We start from the raw sequence: 19,497 nt of genomic DNA, 5'->3' as shown, positions 1-19,497 counted from the left end.
GTAACCAACATGCAGGAAGTCAAAAAAAATAAATAAAAAAAAATAAGTCAACCAATAGGCCTACCAAGTTTTTAAAAACCCTTTAAAAGATAGGTTGGTACCCTACTTGTATTCAAGGTGCGAGTAGGTTTGAACGTTTCACTGAGGACACTTAATTTGCACTAGGCTACACCTTTTGACATTTTTGTAGTCATTCAATTAAAATGATAGGCTATTCTGAAAATGAAATAGTCTTGTACGAAAGGAACAGGAATAACAAAATTACATTGGGAACTTTCTTTGAGCCTGTCAAACTTCAAACTTTATATTAAAAATATTTCTCTTTTTTTATCGTCTGGGACATTTGTGACCGAGTCGAAACTGGGGGTCCACTTGTTGCTTTCTGTCGAATGCCATAACGGGACAGCATGTTCTTCCACCCAGTTTAAAATACAGTCTACTCCTATTTTTACACATTTCTGCTTCACTGCAGTGTAGCTACTGCTTTTAGAAAATAATCTTTCTTTAATATACTATAAAAATATATTTTTACATTATATTTTTTTACTTTAGTAGTCTATTAGCAATTCAGTGGTTAATGCGCAATCACCAATTATTTAAACCACAAACAGGAAAAAAAGTTATTCACCAAACGAACCTTGCGCTGTTACAGTCGTTGTACAACGCTTCAAAATCCTTTCTGGAAATGAGTTTGCAGCGGTTCACGCCGGGCTGGATGGCACCGAGTCCGCGCAACACGCGCACCTGCTCCACGGTGCACACCACCGGGTTTATATCCAAGCGCTTGAGTTTCGTGTACACGGTGTGCAGTCCGCCGACAAGGTGCTTCAAGAAAAGGTCGAAGACTTGCGGGAGACAAATAAGCTCATTTCCATCAACGTTAAAAGACGCGACTTTCACCCCGTGCACCTCCACGATATTGCATTCGTTCGTCGCTGCGCCGCTCGGAAGCGACGCGTTGAGTGAGTTGCTCAGTCGCGGAGAGTCCGGCGGACTCGAGAAGAACGGGTCGGTTCTGAAGAGTTTAGCGGACACCGCAGAAGTCCCAGAGTGAACCGGAAGAGTCGCAGGAACGGCCATAGTGGTCATTACAATTATTGTTATTGTTTATTATTCTCTTTTAGGTCGTCTACTTTCTCATCACTCTCCCTTGTATGCCTTCCTCTTTTGCACTGCGTCCACCAAACAAAACTGGCGGTACCGAGCCGCGCGCCTCTCTTTACCCGTGTGAAAATTCAGATAAAGGGAGTGCTCGGTCCGGTTAACTCCGCCTCTCGCTGGAAGAATGATGCTCCATTTTGCCAACCGCATGTGCTCTAATTTATGAAAGACTTCACTGGAGGTCGAAAAATTACAGCCCTCCTCCTCTGTTGAGCGAAGAGTCCAGCTTCAAGCTATGTTAAATCCCAGATCTATCCATCTGACCTTCCATCACTCAATCTCAAAATTATTATAAACATAAAAAAAATCCCCATATATATATATATATATATATATATATATATATATATATATATATATATATATATATATATATATATATATATATATATATATATATATATATATATATATATATAATACAGTGTTTATTTGCAGTAATTGAAAATAGCTTACTTTATTGGCAAAGACTCCGCCCACTTTTCTCCGACAATTTACCACAGTACAAATAGCATATTACTTCTGTTGACATTTTGTGTGAGTAGCTTCTTTCTCTATTTGAACTAAGAAAAGTATAAACAGAGAAGCTATTCGTTGGTATTTATACACATGGTCAAAACATCACTTCTATCTACATGGAATATTTTCTATAGCCTATTAAACATATATATGTTTGTGTGTGTGTGTGTGTGTGTGTGTGTGTGTGTGTGCAGTGTTATTTTAGTCTTATTTATGTGCTGTTAAAAAGCTATTTTGAATTAGCTTTCATTTTTTTATATTCTCTGTTTTTATTTGAATTTGAGTCATTTTAGTTTTCGTTGTATATACAAGAATAAGAATTTTATAAATATTAAATATAAGAAATTTCCACTCACATGTTTTACTGTACTCTGCTGTGTAATAAACTGTTCATGCACACAATGGTTCTATGTCAAGAAAATAACGTGAGAAATAATAGGCATGATCTTTAGGCAATAGAAGAATAATCTTTGTCTTTTATAGGTCAAGCTAAGTCAGGTATTCAAGCATTTGAATGCCATCTGTTCAGCATCATTGGGAAAAACATGCTGACACATCTGGATTTGTCTATGGAAAGACTTATGTGGACCTCTCTCCTGAGACTCCTTTGAAATCCTTTGAGAAAAGTGGCATAAAAATATCCCACACATCCCTTTAACCACATTTGTGTTCCCATCAGACATGCCATCTCTTTATTCACATTAATAAAGTAGTTTTGTAAAGTTACATTTAAGGCATTATGTAATAGAACATTGAGAGTTCATCATTTACTGACCTTCATGCTGTTTTAAACCAGTATCACTCGCTTCTGTGAAACCTTTTTTGTCCATACAATGAAAATCAATGTTGATTGGACTCTGTTTATTTAAAAAAATATATATTTTTTCTGTATAGGGGAAAATGCATAAAGGTTTGGAATGACTTGATAGTGAGTCAATTATGACAGAAAATTAATTTAGGTTGAACTATCATTTTAAATTAATTTTCCTGGGCATCATTATAAGAGACATCTTTATTGTTGTAGAATCTATAGCAGATATAATTATATGATAATAGAACATACTACAGAGCTTTCAGGCAATTTGTTTTCAGTTCATTTTATAGCTTAGAGATTTGAACTGAGACGGCACAGGTGAAGAGTAGGATAAGTTTGGTATGAAGAAGAGTGAGTAATGAAATTATGCTGGCGATTTAAATGCATGTTCTACAATGTATCAACATTATATGAACATTAAAACTCATTTTGGATATCGAGAAGCACATTAAATTGTAGATCAAAGTCAATGTGTGAGGGATAGTGATACAGTGTCAAGATGTGGATGACCTTAATGACAATTTGACCTGAATTTGCATTTCAGTGTGAAATGTAATTATGAACAGTACGAATGAGGCTTTCTGAGAAACAAGGCTGGAGTTAATCCATTCAAATCCAATTTAAAGGAGAGAGTGTATAACTAGTCTTAGACGGACATGCCTCTCTTTAAATGGTTAATGGACAGTAAATGAATGGTGCGAGAGCTGTAGAAACACACTGAACGCTCAATCATTTAGAAGGGAAGTTGAAAAGTGAGGGGTATTAATATGATCCAAAAAGACATTTGAAATAATGTGCAGAGGTGTAAAATACTTGAGTAAATTTACTTGATTACTTAAGTATTATTTTGGGGGATTTGTACTTTATTCAAGTACAATTTAAACTGGTTTCTTGTACTTTTACTTGATTACATTTCTAGAGAAAAGACTGTACTTTTTACTCCTAAAAATTGTATTTAATCTTAAAAAAGTACATTACATTTTTATTTTATCTTATGCACAATAAATCTGGTAAACAGAAGTTAAAATGTGCGTGCTTGATGTGAGAACCAGTGACCATTGTTTTCACGCATCAAGCACACACATTTCTACTTCAGTTGTGACTTTAATCAAGTAAATGTCTGGCTTCAAAAGTTCACCATCAGATGTGAGAAAGCATATTGCGTTAGCAAAGTTGTGTTTCCCCTCATAAAAATTTTATTCATTATTCTTTGTTTTGATAGAGCCTTTAGCTCTGCAATATATTAGCTGAATGCACACAATTGAGTGCAAATAAATCAGTGATGAGAATTTAAATACAATTAATATTTTTGTGGTAATGTTTATATATATATATATATATATATATATATATATATATATATATATATATATATATATAATGTTACAAAAAAGTGTTTAAATAAGCATTTTATGATAAATAAGTAAGTGTTTTTTTGTTTTGTTTTTTTGCTGAAAGTTTACTCATCCTCAGGCCATCTAAGATATAGATGAAATTGTTACAGATTTACATCACTTGAACACATTGCACACAATGAGTGGGTGCCGTCTAGTGAAAACATAATCTCATTTGAATAAGGAGAGAAATATGCACAAATCAAGAACAGTTTGAATATAAAATGCTTGGAATGGATTTTAACAAAGATTTTCACTCCACTTGTTTTTATCAGCTGTCTGAACTCTCACTCTGACGGCACCCATTCACTGCAGAGGATTCACTGGTAAGCAAGTTTTGTAGTGCTAAATTTCTCAAAATCTGCTGCAATCAAGAAATAAACTCATCTACATCTTGGGTGGCCTGAGGGTGAGTACATAATTGGCAAATTTTCATTTTTGCATGAAATATCCCTTTAAGTTAATGGCATCTTAACCTTTGTTTGTATGTAATTGACAACTAGAAAGATTTTCAAGACAAACTTTATGTTGGCTTGAGAAAACTTGATTGAGAATGCATTAGATTTAAGAGCTTTCAGCCTGAAGGGTTTGTTATTAATTATTTTTTTAATCACACTTTAGACATTAAATATATAGAAATTTAACAGGCAAATAATCAAAATGGACATATTCAAATTACAACTAACAAGGTGAAATAATTACTACATTTAAAATGCATCCTAGAAACCCATTAAAATGGGAAATTAAAATTTTTTTGTTATCATTTCTAAACAGATAACTACAGTATACTGGATACATTATCATTGTTCGAAGGATTCAAACGCACACACATACTAACAAAATTAAGAGAAAAGGCAAGGTCGGTCGGTCAGAGTTTTGGCTATGCATCAGATCACTTCAAGGGCTGAAGGAATGAGAGAATAAGAAAAGACTATGGACCATATTTCCACTCCTGTCTCATCTATTTTTTCCCTTCTTTCAAACACATGCATTTACAGACAGGCAAACACATATCTGCCACTCAAAAGAGCAGTATAAACATGATATACAAGAAAAGATCAGACGAGTGGCCAAATGTCTCCAGTAAATGGAAAAATAAATCCAGATGCTCAAATAAACCCTACTGGGTGGACTACAATGACCTAGAGGATGAAGAAGCTTTCAAATTCTGAGGAAAGAATTATTTGGAGACGTTAACCGTGTCACAAGCTGTCATACCCAGAAATAAATGACTGGCACATGTTTAAAAAAAAAAAAGAGCTCAGTCGTAGACACACTCTACTTTTATTTTCTGCAGCTCTTTGTCACTTTATGCAAATGAGAACAGATGTGTTGCTTATCTGGCAGATGCTAAAAACACTTACATGAATTTTCCTCTTGGTTAAACGAGTCTTGAGTTGACAGCAGCCTGACGTGACACTGATGAAAGGTGAAGTCTCCTCTAGCTCAATTATTCTGCTGTTATCACAGTGGGTATAGAAAAGAATGACCCATCTTTAAAAAAAAAAAGTTTTTGCTTTGCAGCCTGAAATGAAGAAAACACAGCTTTTTGTTTTATCCAGCTGTATTTATATCTCCCTCGTCCTTTGATGGAGTTAGTACAGATAGTAAATAAAGAGCAAATGACTTTGAGGATATGGCACTAACAGATGTTGGAATCCAGCTTGAAATGTTGGATGATTACACTACAAGTGTTTGCTCAGCGTTTCTCCAACTGTGGGTTTCCTGACTCTTATTCTGACGGCACCCATTCACTGCAGAGGAACCATTGGTGAGCAAGTGATGTAAGAAGAAGAAGAAGAAGGACAAGAAGAAGAATTCTACATTTTGGATGGCCCGATAGTGAGTACATTTTCAACAAATTTAGATTTTATTGGTAACCAATTTCTTTTTTAAATGACTTGTCTTTCATTAACTCTGACACATATTCTTTATTCTGCTCTGAATGTTGGCCCTTGTTTACTTTCCACCATAACATTTCCACCCCTCCACTCTCTTTTATTTCTCCCTGGTGCAGAAGAGATTCTCTCAGTTATTGTAAGACTTAGTCTGACCAAACGTGTTATTCCTCCACTGATTCCTCACGTCCCATCAGTTTTCCTGGCAGAGAAGAGGAGTTTCCTCTGGGCTCCCTGAACACTGGCTAAATCATTGCTGTATCGCTTTTGACTCATCTTTCTGCTTCAAGTTTATCTTGGGGTTTAGAAGGCCAGGTAAGAGCTGGCACCTGGTTTTACAACTTTCCATTCACTCTCCATAAAGGCAGAGGGAAAAAATGCCTGGCCAGATTTTTTTCCACCAAGTTGTAGATATCACTGCTTTGGTAAAAGATGAGAAAAACACTGAGATCTGGAGCTGGAGAAAGTGATACAACCCCATACATATACTCCAGTGTATAGCTGGAGTTATCTGAACAAGTTGTAGCATGCTTACATGTACTCCATGAGCATGATCAAATGTTTTGATTTATTGTGTTGTTATGGCCTGCTGAAAGTCCATTTCTAATCTCAATACTTAATAAAAAAAACTCAATGAATAATAAAATATATACAAATATCTCAGATATATAATAAAATAATATAAAATCTCAATAATAATATATATTTTTCAATTGTCATCCCATGTTTTATGTATTTGATACTTTTTCCCAATTTGTTTGCCATTTTAGAATACCATTATACATTTGTAACCTTTACATTTAAATTAAAAACTTTTTGTAGCAAATGAATATGCACTGGAAAAAAAATTGAAACAATTTTCACTCAGAAATTGCTTATTTTACAATCTATAACAAAGAAACGGCACATTGAATTAAATGTGACATTTTGAAGTAGAAAAAATGAAATAGTATTTTCTTGTGAGATGTACTCCAATAATCTTTATCTTTATCTTCCAACGTAAAAAATAAAATAATAATAATAATAATAATAATTTAACAGTGTGGGAAAATTATATCAAAATAGGAAATAAATAATAAAAAGAAAAAGAAATTGTAAAAAATGTTAAAGCAAACATTTTATTTAAATATCTTTTTTTCAGTTGTCAGGCCATGTTTAATGCATTTAATGTTCTTTTTTTTAAGAATAATATTGTTCCATTTGTTACTTTTTTTTATTAAAATGATTTTTTTTAGCAGATACATATGGGGAAATTATGTTAAAAGTAAAAAAATAAATAAAACATTTCAAAAGCAAAAGTGTTAAAACCATCATCTATCTCCCCTGTTTTTTTTTTTTTTTGTTTGTTTTTTTTATGTTGGCAAAACTGTGTAACAGGTTCATTGAATTTGCTTTGAAGTGTCTTTCAGTCTAAGGATGACATTAGTATGTGTGAAGGAAACCTGCTGATATAAAATCTCACAAATTTAAGCATTGATTAAACACTAAAAACCTTTTTAGTTGCAATCTTCGACAGACCAACGCCATCAGTGCTATCAACTTAATTAAAAAGGGGCTTTTCATTGTGCCTATAAATATTAGTTACTCCTGCATCAAACTAAATCCAAATGAAACTCTAATGCAGTATGAAGAAAACACAAGAAATTTTACTAAACAGAAAACAGGATGTGATTTTGAGCTAAATAAATGTATGAAGTATACAAGCATCTATTTTCAGCAGTGTAGGCACAAAGCCAAAAATGCTGAAATCCACCCAGATAAGGTGAAGAAATGAAAAAGTTAACTTGAGGGAAAAACTTGATCCATGAGATAATGGAGAAAACACCTAGTTTCAGCCTCTTTCATCTGTATGCAACCTCAAATTCCCCAAAAGATCAATCGTAGGACAGATCTTTTTCTTTTTTAAAAAAAGAACTTGTCTTGTCTTGTTTTAATCTAGAGTGTCTATCAAGTATTTACCTGGATTTATGGGTATATGAAAGCAGTTATTTTTAGCTTGATCCAAAAGTAGCTCAATCAATCAATTGCGATGGTGCTGTCATTGACCTGTTGCTAATATTTTTCATTTTTTATGTTTGGGATCAAGTTTGGAATCAGTAAGATACTTTTTTTCAGTAAGCATGCATTAAATTGATCAAAACTGAAAAGAAACATAAAATTCTGTATATATTATATTACAGACTGAATCTATAAAATTATATGTATAATGCAACAGAAGACATATATTTAAAATAAAAGCTGTTCTTTTGAACTGTCTATTCATCAAAGAATCTTGGGGAAAAAATAAAAACTATCCTGAATTTCTTTTTTTCTTTTTTTTAAATGCAGCCTTGCCGAGCATAAGAAAAATCTAACTAACCCCATTTTTTTTGGATGGTAGTGTGCGTTACTGTACATGGTTTGTGAGTGGATTAAGTTCAATCAAACAAGATCCATCTGATCAAACCATTCAAACTGGCTTTTTTTTTTTTTTTACTGTATCAACCATGAGAAGATCAGACTATTCCTTTAAAGGCATTCTATCTAGCCAGTATGCCATTTCTCTTGCTTCTCTTTGCAGACCTTTCTGAAGATCAGAGGTTTGGCTTGAGGGGTTAATGAGTGTCCAGATTTATTCCGACACTGACCTTCTCTCTGCAGCAGGAAACTTATCAGTGGTATTAATAGATTAATGAAATCATAAGCAAATCCATTAATCATCTCAGGAGTACCTTTCAGCAGGTACTCAACTCTCTGTTTCTTGTTGGCAACATCTCAACTCTGAAATGAAACAACACAGACCTGCAGTTCGGAAGACAGCGAGACTGACTGAGACAGGTCTTATGCAAATACAGTCTACATCCTCGAGTCAGTTCATAGTACAGCACATACATTACCAACAACCACAAATGGAAATGGAACCTTATAAGACAACAGATTTAAATGTTTTTCAATTTCAATGTTTCAATAGTCTGATATTAGAATATTGCCAAGCTAACACCACAATACTCTAATAAGCATAAAATACATACTTCACAGCACACTCAAATACTGGGTCAATTGTTTAGGTTACTTAGGTTTCATTTAGTTTTAGTTTATTTATTAGATGTATCTTATGTTACCAAGGCTGCATTTATTTTGACAAAAATACAGTAAAACTTTAATATAGTGAAATATTATTACAATTTAAAATAGTTTTCTATGTGAATATATTTTAAAATGTAATTTATTTCTGTGGTGGCAAAGCTGAATTTTCAGTGATCGGGTTGATATGCGTGTTTACATGTCACAAGCTTTTGATCGGATTTAGTCTTTTGACATGCGAACACTGCATGAATATACAGAGTTACCTGCTCTTGTCGCATGTGGTTTTAAAAAACACACATGATATTTATCTACATCTTGTTCTAATTAGGCGACTACCAGCACATTAACTGTAGTGAAAAATGGTAAAATAGGTGCTCTGTTTACATGTGACTTTTTTATTCTGATTGTGCTTCTAGTTCTACTATGATCGAAATTAGTAGGCTCCATGTTAACGCAGCTACTGTCACATGATGTGTGATATATATACAGGTGCAACACAACAAATTATAATGTCATGGGAAAGTTTTGAAATTGTGAAACTCGTGTAATAAATATATTAAATGCACACAGACTGAAGTAGTTTAAGTCTTTGGTTCTTTTAATTGTGATGATTTTGCCTCACATTTAACAAAAACCCACCAAATCACTATCGCAACAAATTAGAATACTTCATAAGACCATGTCCTCAATACTTTGTAGGGGCTCCTTTTGCTTTAATTGCTGCCACAATTCGTCATGACATGGAGGTGATCAGTTTGTGGCACTGCTGAGGTGGTATGGAAGCCCAGGTTTTCCTCTTGACAACACCCCATAGATTCTCTATGGGGTTCAGGTCTGGGGTTAATTTGCTCTCATCTGAAAAGAAGACTTTGGACCACTGGGCAACAGTCCAGTTCTTCTACTCCTTAGCCAAGGAAAGACGCCTGTGATGTTGTCTGTGGTTCATCAAATTCCTTGACACATCTGTGTGTAGTGACTCTTGATGCCTTGACCCCAGCCTCAGTCCATTCCTTGTCAGGTTCACTCAAATTCTTGAATCGATTTTGCTTGACAATCCTCATTAGGCTGGTTGTACATCTTTTTCTTCCACACCTTTTCCTTTCAATCAACTTTCTGTTAACATGCTTGGATACAGAACTCTGTGAACAGCCAGTTTCTTTGGCAATGAATGTTTGTGGCTTACCCTCCTTGTGAAGGGTGTCAATGATTGTCTTCTGGACAACTGTCAGATCAGCAGTTTTCCCCATGATTGTGTAGCCTAGTGAACCAAACTTAGAGACAATCTTGAAGACTCAGGAAACCTTTGCAGGTGTATTGAGTTGATTAGTTGATTGGCATGTAACCATATTCTAATTTGTTGAGATAATGAATTGGTGGGTTTTTGTTAAATGTGAGCCAAAATCATCACAATTAAAAGAACCAAAGACTTAAACTACTTCAGTGTGTGTGCAATGCATTTATTTAATACACAAGTTCCACAATTTGAAATAAATGTAAACTTTTCCACAACATTCTAGTTTATTGAGATACGCCTGTGGGAAGTAATGGCCTAGTGGTTATGGCCTATAGTGGGTATGACTCCTAACCCTAAGGTTAAGAGTTAAAGTCTAAAGTCAAACAATACCATGACTGAGGTGCCCTTGAGCAAGGCACTGAACCCCCAACTGCTCCCTGGGTGCACAGCATAAATCTTACTGACCCCTAACAGTTATACGGTAGTGTATATTGTCTGCAATGTTTATACGAGTACATTATTTCCAAAATTTTGACCAAGGACCCTTTTCTTCTGTCATTCCTTCTTGATACTGATGTGTATTACAGTATATTGAGGACCACACTTTTTTTCTGCTTGAGAGAGCATACCTCTTCAAACATTTCCTTAAAAATCAAGTTCTTCTGTTACATGGCTTAGTTTTAAGGAAACAAACCATTAAACATCCAAATTAACATACAATGTGACCACTGAACACTCTCTTTTTCCATATAAATTCCTCTGTCTAGTCTTTTCAGCTGTGACATGTAATCTCATTTAAAACACAAGAGAAGAAAGAGATTTAAAAATCAAAAGAGATGAATCCACATTAACGTTCGTATCACGGTATACAACAGTAGGAGTTTAAATTTCATTTCAGTGTGGATAAAGGGATTGCTCTCCCTATCTCTGCCTTTCCAGCGAAGACGGAGTCTGATCCAGCAGTGTGGACGATTTTAATATGCTGTGACATTGTCCTTGGGCATGACATCAGCTGAAGAGTGACTACACAGGAGGACTTCTCAAGAGACATGGACCCTAGAGGGATGAGTGGGTTGGAAAAGGATTGGGATTGTCTTGTGAGACAAGTGAACAAGTTATTAAAAGCTCGAAGACACTTTCAGCTCATTTTTTCTATTGTTGTTAGACGTGCCAAACCTGAAGGCTGCATATACATTTGCTGGACCACTCTAAGGAAATTTTCTTGTGAACATCTTGCATACATAGATTAAGTTCCCTATCTATCAGTCACTACGAGTTATGTCGAACGACATATGGGGTCTCACTTGGGAGGCCAATCATCTCTGAGTTTAAGAGAAAACACCAAAGAAAATTGGCTAGTGGATTTAACATACCTGAGCCACTCCCCATGCAAACAGGTATAAAAGGCGACAGGTGCATCCACTCATTCAATTTTTGCTTCAGAGCCGAGTGGTTGTATGAAAGCTGTTATACTCCACAAAGCCATTCATCAGCTGTGTGTCAGGAAGTTGTTCTGGTTGGCGGTATGGCACAAACAGCGGTGTCCATTTCAGCGATTCCCCTGGGCGCTTCAACTAAGAGAGCAGATTTCCTAAAAGAGCAAATCACGCATGATTCGCGTCTCTTTAAAGACGCTGTTTCGTCCACGTCCTTCTGGATGCGGTCGTTTCCTGTTCTCTGACAATGGCCACGAGCGTTGTCTTCTGTGTCTGGGCATTCAGCACGCTGAAGATGCGTTCATGGATGATTCATGCATATACTGCGTGTGTGACCATGGCAACGCTGCGATCGCGTCTCTCCTTTCTGAAAGGGAAAGGAGCAGACCCCTCTGTCACTACCCTTTCCGGTTTCTCTGCCATGAGCAGAGGACCGCTGGCTAGTGCTCTGGGAGATTTGAAGGTGACAGTGAGAGCTTCTCTGCTGGGCCACACCCCACGGACCTCTTACCTCTTCCTCAGTGTTTGTCCTTACAGCAGTCCCAACGGGTCATTTAGTTTGCCGCCTGGGATCAGATGTCGATTGCAGCATCGGGGATGGGCTATTGACCTCTGTGGATGAAGATTCGGCGGGGCTGCCCCCCTCGGGTGTTGTCGCCACTGCCGAAATGGACCCAGAGTTGACAGCCGTGCGTGCACAGGCAGCTGTGAGCATCAGGATGGAGGTGAATGCACCACCCATCCCTGAGTGCTTATGGCTGTTCGACTGGTTCTCGGTGTAGAGCATGGCTCACAACCACCTTTTGCTCTGGTTCTTTTCTTCCCGGATGTGTATGGGGAAGTGATGTAGTCATGGATAGCCCCTTTATACGTCCGGAAGCAGCTCGCTTTGTTCCTTCATCCTCACTACCCTCGATGGTGGTTCAGCTAGGGGTGCGTCGATATTCCCAAGCAGGAGAGTGCGACTCCAGTGCACTTGTGTCTGCAAAACGCCGCCACTGGGAGAAATAGTCCGCACCTCTCACCCAAGGCCTGTAAGATGTCAGCTGCTCTCTTACAGCTGCCAAGGCTTACAGTGCTGCAGGCCAAGCTGCCTCTGCCCTGCATGCCATGACTGTCCTGCAAACTCACCAAGCCATGGCTTTAACAAATCCATGAGGGTAGAACCAACCCGAGGTTGATGCAAGAGCTAAGCATGGTGACTGACCTCACCCTTCTGGGCGACGGAAATCATGACGCAGTCCCACGGGAATGTGATGTCCACTCTGGTGGTCCAGTAGTGCCGTTTCTGGTTCAGCCTGATCGGTATGAGAGATGTTGACAAAGTGCACTTTCTCGACGCTCCCATCTCCCAGGCTGTCCTGTGTGGCGATGCTGTCAGGGGCTGTGCCCAGCATTTCCTGACAGAACAACAGCAGACTGAGGCCATACAGCACATCTCGCCCCAACATGATACGGTTGCCACCATTCCATCCCGGGCAGTGCGTCAGCCTGTTCGTCGCCGTGGGCACCCCCACACCAGCTCCGCCCCGTGCTGAGAGTTCTTTGAAGCTGGCGCATCGAGCCCCATGCTGGAGAATGGCACCCCCATGTCACTTCCTGCTGCGGACAACACTATGGCTGCTTCGTACATCAAACAACAGGGCGGTCGACGATCACATTGCATGTCTCAACTCGCCTGCCTTCAACAACCCAGATGCTGTGCAAGGTCAGGAAGGATGAGGAACGTTCCTGTTGGTTGCACCTTACTGGCCTAACTGGATTCAGTCAAGCTTAAGTTCCTGTCTGTCAAGACAGCGCTCCTGGTCGTGCTCACTTCCATCAGAGGGTCGGGACCTCCAAGCATTTTCGGTAGGTGAAGAGTGCCTTGTGTTCGGGCCGGCCTACTCTCACATTGTCCTGAGACCCCGGCCTGGATACATGCCCAAGGTTCCCACCACTCCCTTCTGAGACCAGGTGGTGAACCTGCAAGCACTGCCCCTGGAGGAGGCAGATCCAGCCTTGGCGTTGCTGTGTCTGGTAAGAGCGCTTCTCATATACGTGGACCGCACCCAGAGCTTCAGAAGCTTTGAGCAGCTCCTGTTCTGCTTTGGAGGTCAGCAGAAGGGGAAGGCTGACTCCAAGAAGAGGTTGGACCACTGGATAGTGGATGCCATCTCCTTGGCGTACAGTTCACAAGGTGAGCTCTGCCCCCTGGGGGTGAGGGCCCACTCCACACGGAGTGTGGCCTCCTCCTATGCGCTGGCGCACGATGCCTATCTTGTAGACATTTGTTGAGCTGCGAGCTGGGTGACACCTAACACCTTCCCAAGGTTCTACAACCTTCGTGTAGAGCCAGTTTCTTCCTGTGTGTTGGGTAACAGGTAATTGGCGGGAAGGGCTGGCTGGGTGTCATGCTTGCTGCGCCATTCCCCCTAACACAGGGATGTGGGTTCCCCAGTTGGCGTACCCTGGTCGAGCATCCTCCAGCACCCTCGGCAGTCAGACTTGGCGGGGCAGTTTGTCGCCAGGCCCAGTACTGGTGTTAGCATGGCTTGATTCCCTACGGGTAATCCCATATGTGTTTTCTTCCACAGTAAGGTTTCCCCCTTGGCATACCTGTGTCTTCCCTTGACAGACCCGTTCTGTCAGTCTCTTCTGGCAGCTGTTCCATCCCTACTGTAAGGTAGGACCTGCCTCAGAGACCCTTTCCATGTGGTCTCCGTAGCGGCCTGTTCCTAGGCTCGCTTCCACATTGTCTTGCCAAGCTGAAAGAACATAAAGGGAAGATTTGAAGCAATCTTTTAGCGAAGGTTGAAATCCCTTCCACTAACTCTGTGTGGGCGGAACAGCAGTGAGGCCTTCTCCAGCAGCGATGTACTGACCCTTTGGCTCCTTGGTACCAAGGTCAGTGAATTTGCGCTGAGGCTTTGGGAAGGTTACGACCTTAAGCGTAGCTTTTGGGGCACGCCACGGCTTGCCGACAATTGCAGTGCCACAGGGTTGTGATGGTGTTCTGGTTGTGGCGTTTTCCATAGGACCCCATATGTCATTCGACATAGTGACCGACAGATAGGGAACGGAGACGTAATGTCCCCATGCCATAACCTTGAACCATTCGCTGTTGTCGGGACATGTTCTCGGCTCCTCAGCGTAAAACCTAATGAGTGGATGCACCTGTTGCCCTTTATACCCGTTGGCACGGGGAGTGGCTCGGGTAAGTTAAATCCACTAGCCAATTTTTATTGCCGTTTTCTCTTAAACTCAGAGATGATTGGCCTCCCAAGTGAGACCAAATATGTCGCTCCACATAACTTCTCCATCAGGGAACGAGGGTTACGTACTTAAGCGAGACGTTTCTTTCTTCAGGGAAGGACATTTAGAGATATGTAATATGACTCACTCATAAATCACATATTTAACTCACTTGCTCAACACTATTTACTTTTCTAATACACATTCTTCATTATATTTCATCGAGTCTCACTTAATTTTTTTTACAAGAATATCCTGTTTCTCTCATCACATTCTAAAGTGGGTTTTGAATAAAACGTCTAAAATCAAATGTTTTTGGAAGAAGTCTCTTTTGCTCACCAGGTCTGCATTTTATTTGATTAAAATACAGTAAAAACTGTTAAATATTATTACAATATAAAATAACTGTCTTAATACATTTTAAAATGTAATTTGCAATTTCCAGGCTCATTTGATAAGTAGAAAGTTAAAAAGAACAGTATTTCTTTGATTTAGAAATCTTTTGTAACATTATAACTGTCTTTACTGTTATTTTAAAATCAGTTTAACGCATCTTTGCTGAATAAAAGTATTACTATTAGTGTTCCTGGGGCTCAAGTGGTAGAGCATTGTGTTAGCAGCGCAAGGTTGTGTGTTCAATTCCCAGGGAACCCATGTTAGGTAAAAAACGTTAGCCTGAATGCACTGTAAGTCGTTTTGGAAAAAAGTGTCTGCTAAATGCATTAATGGAATTAAAATTGTTACTTTTATAAAAAAAAAAACACTGACCCCAAACTTTCAAATTGTATTGAATTTTCTTGCAAGAAATAATTAAAAAGATGCTTTTATGCATCTACTTTCCAACATTATCGACAAGCAAAGGCTAACTCTTTACTTCAACATAAAAATTGTTCTGGTCCATACCACTAGATGCCAAACATCCGGTGCAAATTTGAGAAGAACAGTGATAAACCACAATAACTGAACCACCAGAAGCCAGACAAAATGCAGGTCTTAAATTTTAAATGACATCTGTGCAAATGGGGGGAAAACAACCATAGGGAATTAGCTAATGGGAAGACGGTTTAATACAGATGTTTGGCTAAATATGTGGATGTGAGGTGAATGAATCATCAGGGGCAAAGTGGCTGGAATAGTTTAGACCTTTTCCAGTGTCTATTTTTTCTCAGACCCCCAGGGTGAGATGAAACAGAGGACCACTGACTGCTTACTAAATTAACAGATGAGCTCTAAAATATATCACCCTTCTCATGCCAGGTAGTGTAGCCTATGATATTTATCAAATGACACTCTTGACATTTTGTAGTAACCCTTTCTGGGCATTTGAGCTTTTATACCCTTTAAGTGGAAAATGACTAATAATAAGGAAAACAAAGTTTAAGGTGGGAGAAACAAATGGTACATCAAATCAGTACACAAGCACACATAAGACATAGAGAGCAATAGGTGGAGTGGACACTTTTAAAGATAGGGTTGTTGTTGTTTTTTTTTTTTTTTTTTTTTACAGTGTGTCTATTTACACTAAGTGCAAGTCCTTGTTGGCAGAAGCTATTTAAACTAATCTGCCCACCAATTCTGGTTGAGCTGGATTAAATTAAACAAGTTTACTATTTAACAACAGCAGGAGTTGCATATGCAGTGAGTTGCCTGGCAGTAACTTGAAACAATTAACTTGAGTTTGAATTGGTCTTTTGCTGAACTCTTTCTTCTCCCATTCTTCCCGTTTTCCATCACATATCAGATAACATATTTAATAATAATGTGTTTACCAGGTAGGGTTAGGGATAGGTTTGAGAGGGCTATATAGTCCCAACAAGGCAGAATTAAAAAATATTATTTTACATTCAATACATTATTATATGTTTTACTGAGGTACAAATATCTGCAAATACCATCTAACTGCTATTTACATTCATTGCAAAGAAAATACTGCTATTTTTACATAGTGTAAATATAATCCATTGCTATTTCCACTTAATGTAAATAGCATATAACGCTATTTGCATGAAGTGTAAATAGCATCTAACTTTATTTGTACTTAGTGTAAATAGCATCTAATTTCTATTTACACAGTGTAAATAGCATCACTTATTTGCACTTAGTGTAAATAGCATATATCGCTATTTGCACAGTGCAAATAACCACTGCCATTTTTCAGGTCATTTAGTTCACCTACTGTATGTAAACCATATCCACATGCACTTCTATTATAGATCTATATTCACATCTTGCATGTGCCTTGGAGGGCATTCATACTTGATCAACTATCTGATAAAAAATAATGCAAAGTAATCAAGTGTAAACACCCTTTTAAAATCTTTACTGCAAATAATTAAGATTTTCACCTTTACTGTCGTGGGAAAAAAATACAGTCTATTCTACACAATTATGACAAATGCCTCAGAGACAGGGCATGAGAAGTAGGTGTTTAAAACTAACACACACATTTGCTTACATTCCCATTAAGCGTTTTTTTGAATTATTCTTTTTTAGTGTTAATTGGATATTCAAAAAAACATTTTTTTTATGGTTATGTGAACATTAGAGACAACAGTAAGTAAATGTGCAATTTTATGATTTTGCCAGTATTATTGGAATATTACTTTTAAATGTCTTCTGAGCCATCTGAAACTAATAAGCAGAAACATTTCAAAAACATTAGAGTAACATCCGAAAAATGTTCCATAAATCTATTCTATTAATGTTACTGGAAGAATGTTCATGCCATTGAGAGAACCTTGTCAGAATGTTCCCTTTAAGCTGGGCTAGAGCTGATTTGCTTTTAATTTAGTGAGATTAGTGAGAAGTGGCCCAGTATTTGATTTTGCTATTATGGTCATTTTTAGGCTTATTAATTAAAAATACAACTTAGGCTACATCTTCATAAAAACATCTTTCTAATATTCCTATGCCTAACTGTTTTAAGCTGCAGTACTGTGGCAAAATGTGTGCATAAAATGTATGTAAAAATCGGAATTTTCCAGATGTTGTAGTTTACAGGTTAATGTGGTCTTAGAGAGAGATTACCTCTCAGTCGCCATGAACGGGCTTTAAAGTTTACAGTGAAAACACACAGACCAACAGGTGCTCGGAAAATCAAACAGGGCCGGTGATGATGATGATGTGTGATGGAACAGCAGCAGCTGGTCAGCAGAGCTCCGGCTTCAACTCCCCTTACAGGTTCCACTCTGCCGTATCAAAACAAGAGATTATATTCACCTGCCAAGGAATACAGAGCACAAAAGGTGAGGAAGACAAAGACAGATCAGTTGTGTGACGTTTTTTGTGAGGTTGAAATGTTGAAATGAAACTAGTTACAATATTTGTTTTCACCTGTGTCGTTGCTTTGGAATTTATTAGGAAATACTGCCACCTCATGGAAAATTTTTAGGAGTTGCATATCACACAATTTCTCTGAACTAGTATTTCAACAATTGGTTCGTTAAAAAAAAAAAAGGCTCGTTCAAAACTGTCAGGAATGAGGATTTAGAAGGGTACACCTAATGGACACTCCGGGCTCCCATGAGCCTTTACACAGATTCTTTGCATGATGATGGCGCCTCCTTGTGGGCACGGGATGATGACACCGTGTTGAAGGGATTAGGCCGTAGGGATGAGCCCTTCCGAATGGAACAAGTATAGGTCTCTGCACGAAAGTAATGGGAGTTACGAGATCAAGGTGTTTTTACACCATGATACTTGATTGGTTTATCTAATAGTGACGTTAGGTTTAGGGGTGGGGTTGGGTAAGGTTGATCATTTAGATTGCATGATTCAGAAACACCCAGCAGTTTCAAAACACCCACATGGTGATATACGCCCACTTTTGCTCTGCAGAGACCTAAGTCTCGAATGGAACGCAGGGTGAGTAACTCTTGTATGGTAACCTGTCGTAAACTGTAAATTCGGTTTTACTCTCTCTTGTCATGCCACCCATAGCCATAATACAATATATGGAAGACGGCGATAGTTGTCACATTTTTACTGCAATGAAAATCTGTCAAGGTTATTTATTTATTTATTTTTTGGTTCCGAATAGGCACATATCTTATCTAAAAAATGTAGACTAATAAATAAATAAATAAATAAATAAATAAGCCACTGAAAAAAATTCAAGAGGGAAAAAAAACTGGTCACATGTATGTAGACCTTCTATTAGATACTTTTAAGCTTTAAAATTTAAGCAAGTATTTTTGTGACAAACAAACAATTTCAGCCCATTATGGCGTAGGATATATATATATATATATATATATATATATATATATATATATATACTTTAAAATATCATTTTACATTTAAATTTCTCTGATGGAAAAGCAAAATGTTCAGCATCATTACATTATATTATTATGATCCTTCAGAAATCAGAATAGAAATTCTAATATGGTGAATTATTGTCAATGCTGGAAACCATTTTGCTGCTATATATATATATATATATATATATATATATATATATATATATATATATATATATATACATATCGAAAAATCTCTCGCTGTCGTCTAAAAAGATGATGCGTTTTCGCAGTTTCTCATATATATTATTTATTTATTTATTTATTTTGTATTTTATTTTATTTTTTTAATTATTTTTTTAAATAACAGCATTTATTCAACATTCAGCTTTGCATCACAGAAATAAATTATATTTTAAAGTATATTAAAATAGTGAAACATTATTTTACAATATTAATAAGTTTTACAATATTACTTATTTTTTTCTTTTCTTTTCTAT

At 37.6% G+C, this 19,497-nt stretch overlaps 2 protein-coding genes across 5 annotated transcripts in view; one reads left to right on the top strand and one right to left on the bottom strand.

Moving 5' to 3' along the window:
* LOC113109568 (dachshund homolog 2-like) overlaps positions 1-1,254 on the bottom strand; it is a 33,279-nt gene extending 32,025 nt beyond the window's left edge. Inside the window, exon 1 of one of the 4 annotated variants that reach the window (XM_026273238.1) lies at positions 629-1,254. In XM_026273238.1, the coding sequence (XP_026129023.1) occupies positions 629-1,089 (461 nt within the window). In that variant the 5' untranslated portion in view covers positions 1,090-1,254. The remainder of the gene's footprint in view (positions 1-628) is intronic. The other 3 variants (XM_026273223.1, XM_026273214.1, XM_026273231.1) reach the window with 3 other exon arrangements.
* Positions 1-19,497, top strand: part of LOC113109348 (myb-like protein U) — a 972,647-nt gene that overhangs the window by 552,943 nt on the left and 400,207 nt on the right. The gene's annotated exons all lie outside the window — the stretch shown is intronic.

Source organism: Carassius auratus, chromosome 1 (assembly GCF_003368295.1).
Source record: "Carassius auratus strain Wakin chromosome 1, ASM336829v1, whole genome shotgun sequence".
Taxonomy (NCBI): domain Eukaryota; kingdom Metazoa; phylum Chordata; class Actinopteri; order Cypriniformes; family Cyprinidae; genus Carassius; species Carassius auratus.
This window is presented reverse-complemented; position numbering and strand designations above follow the sequence as displayed.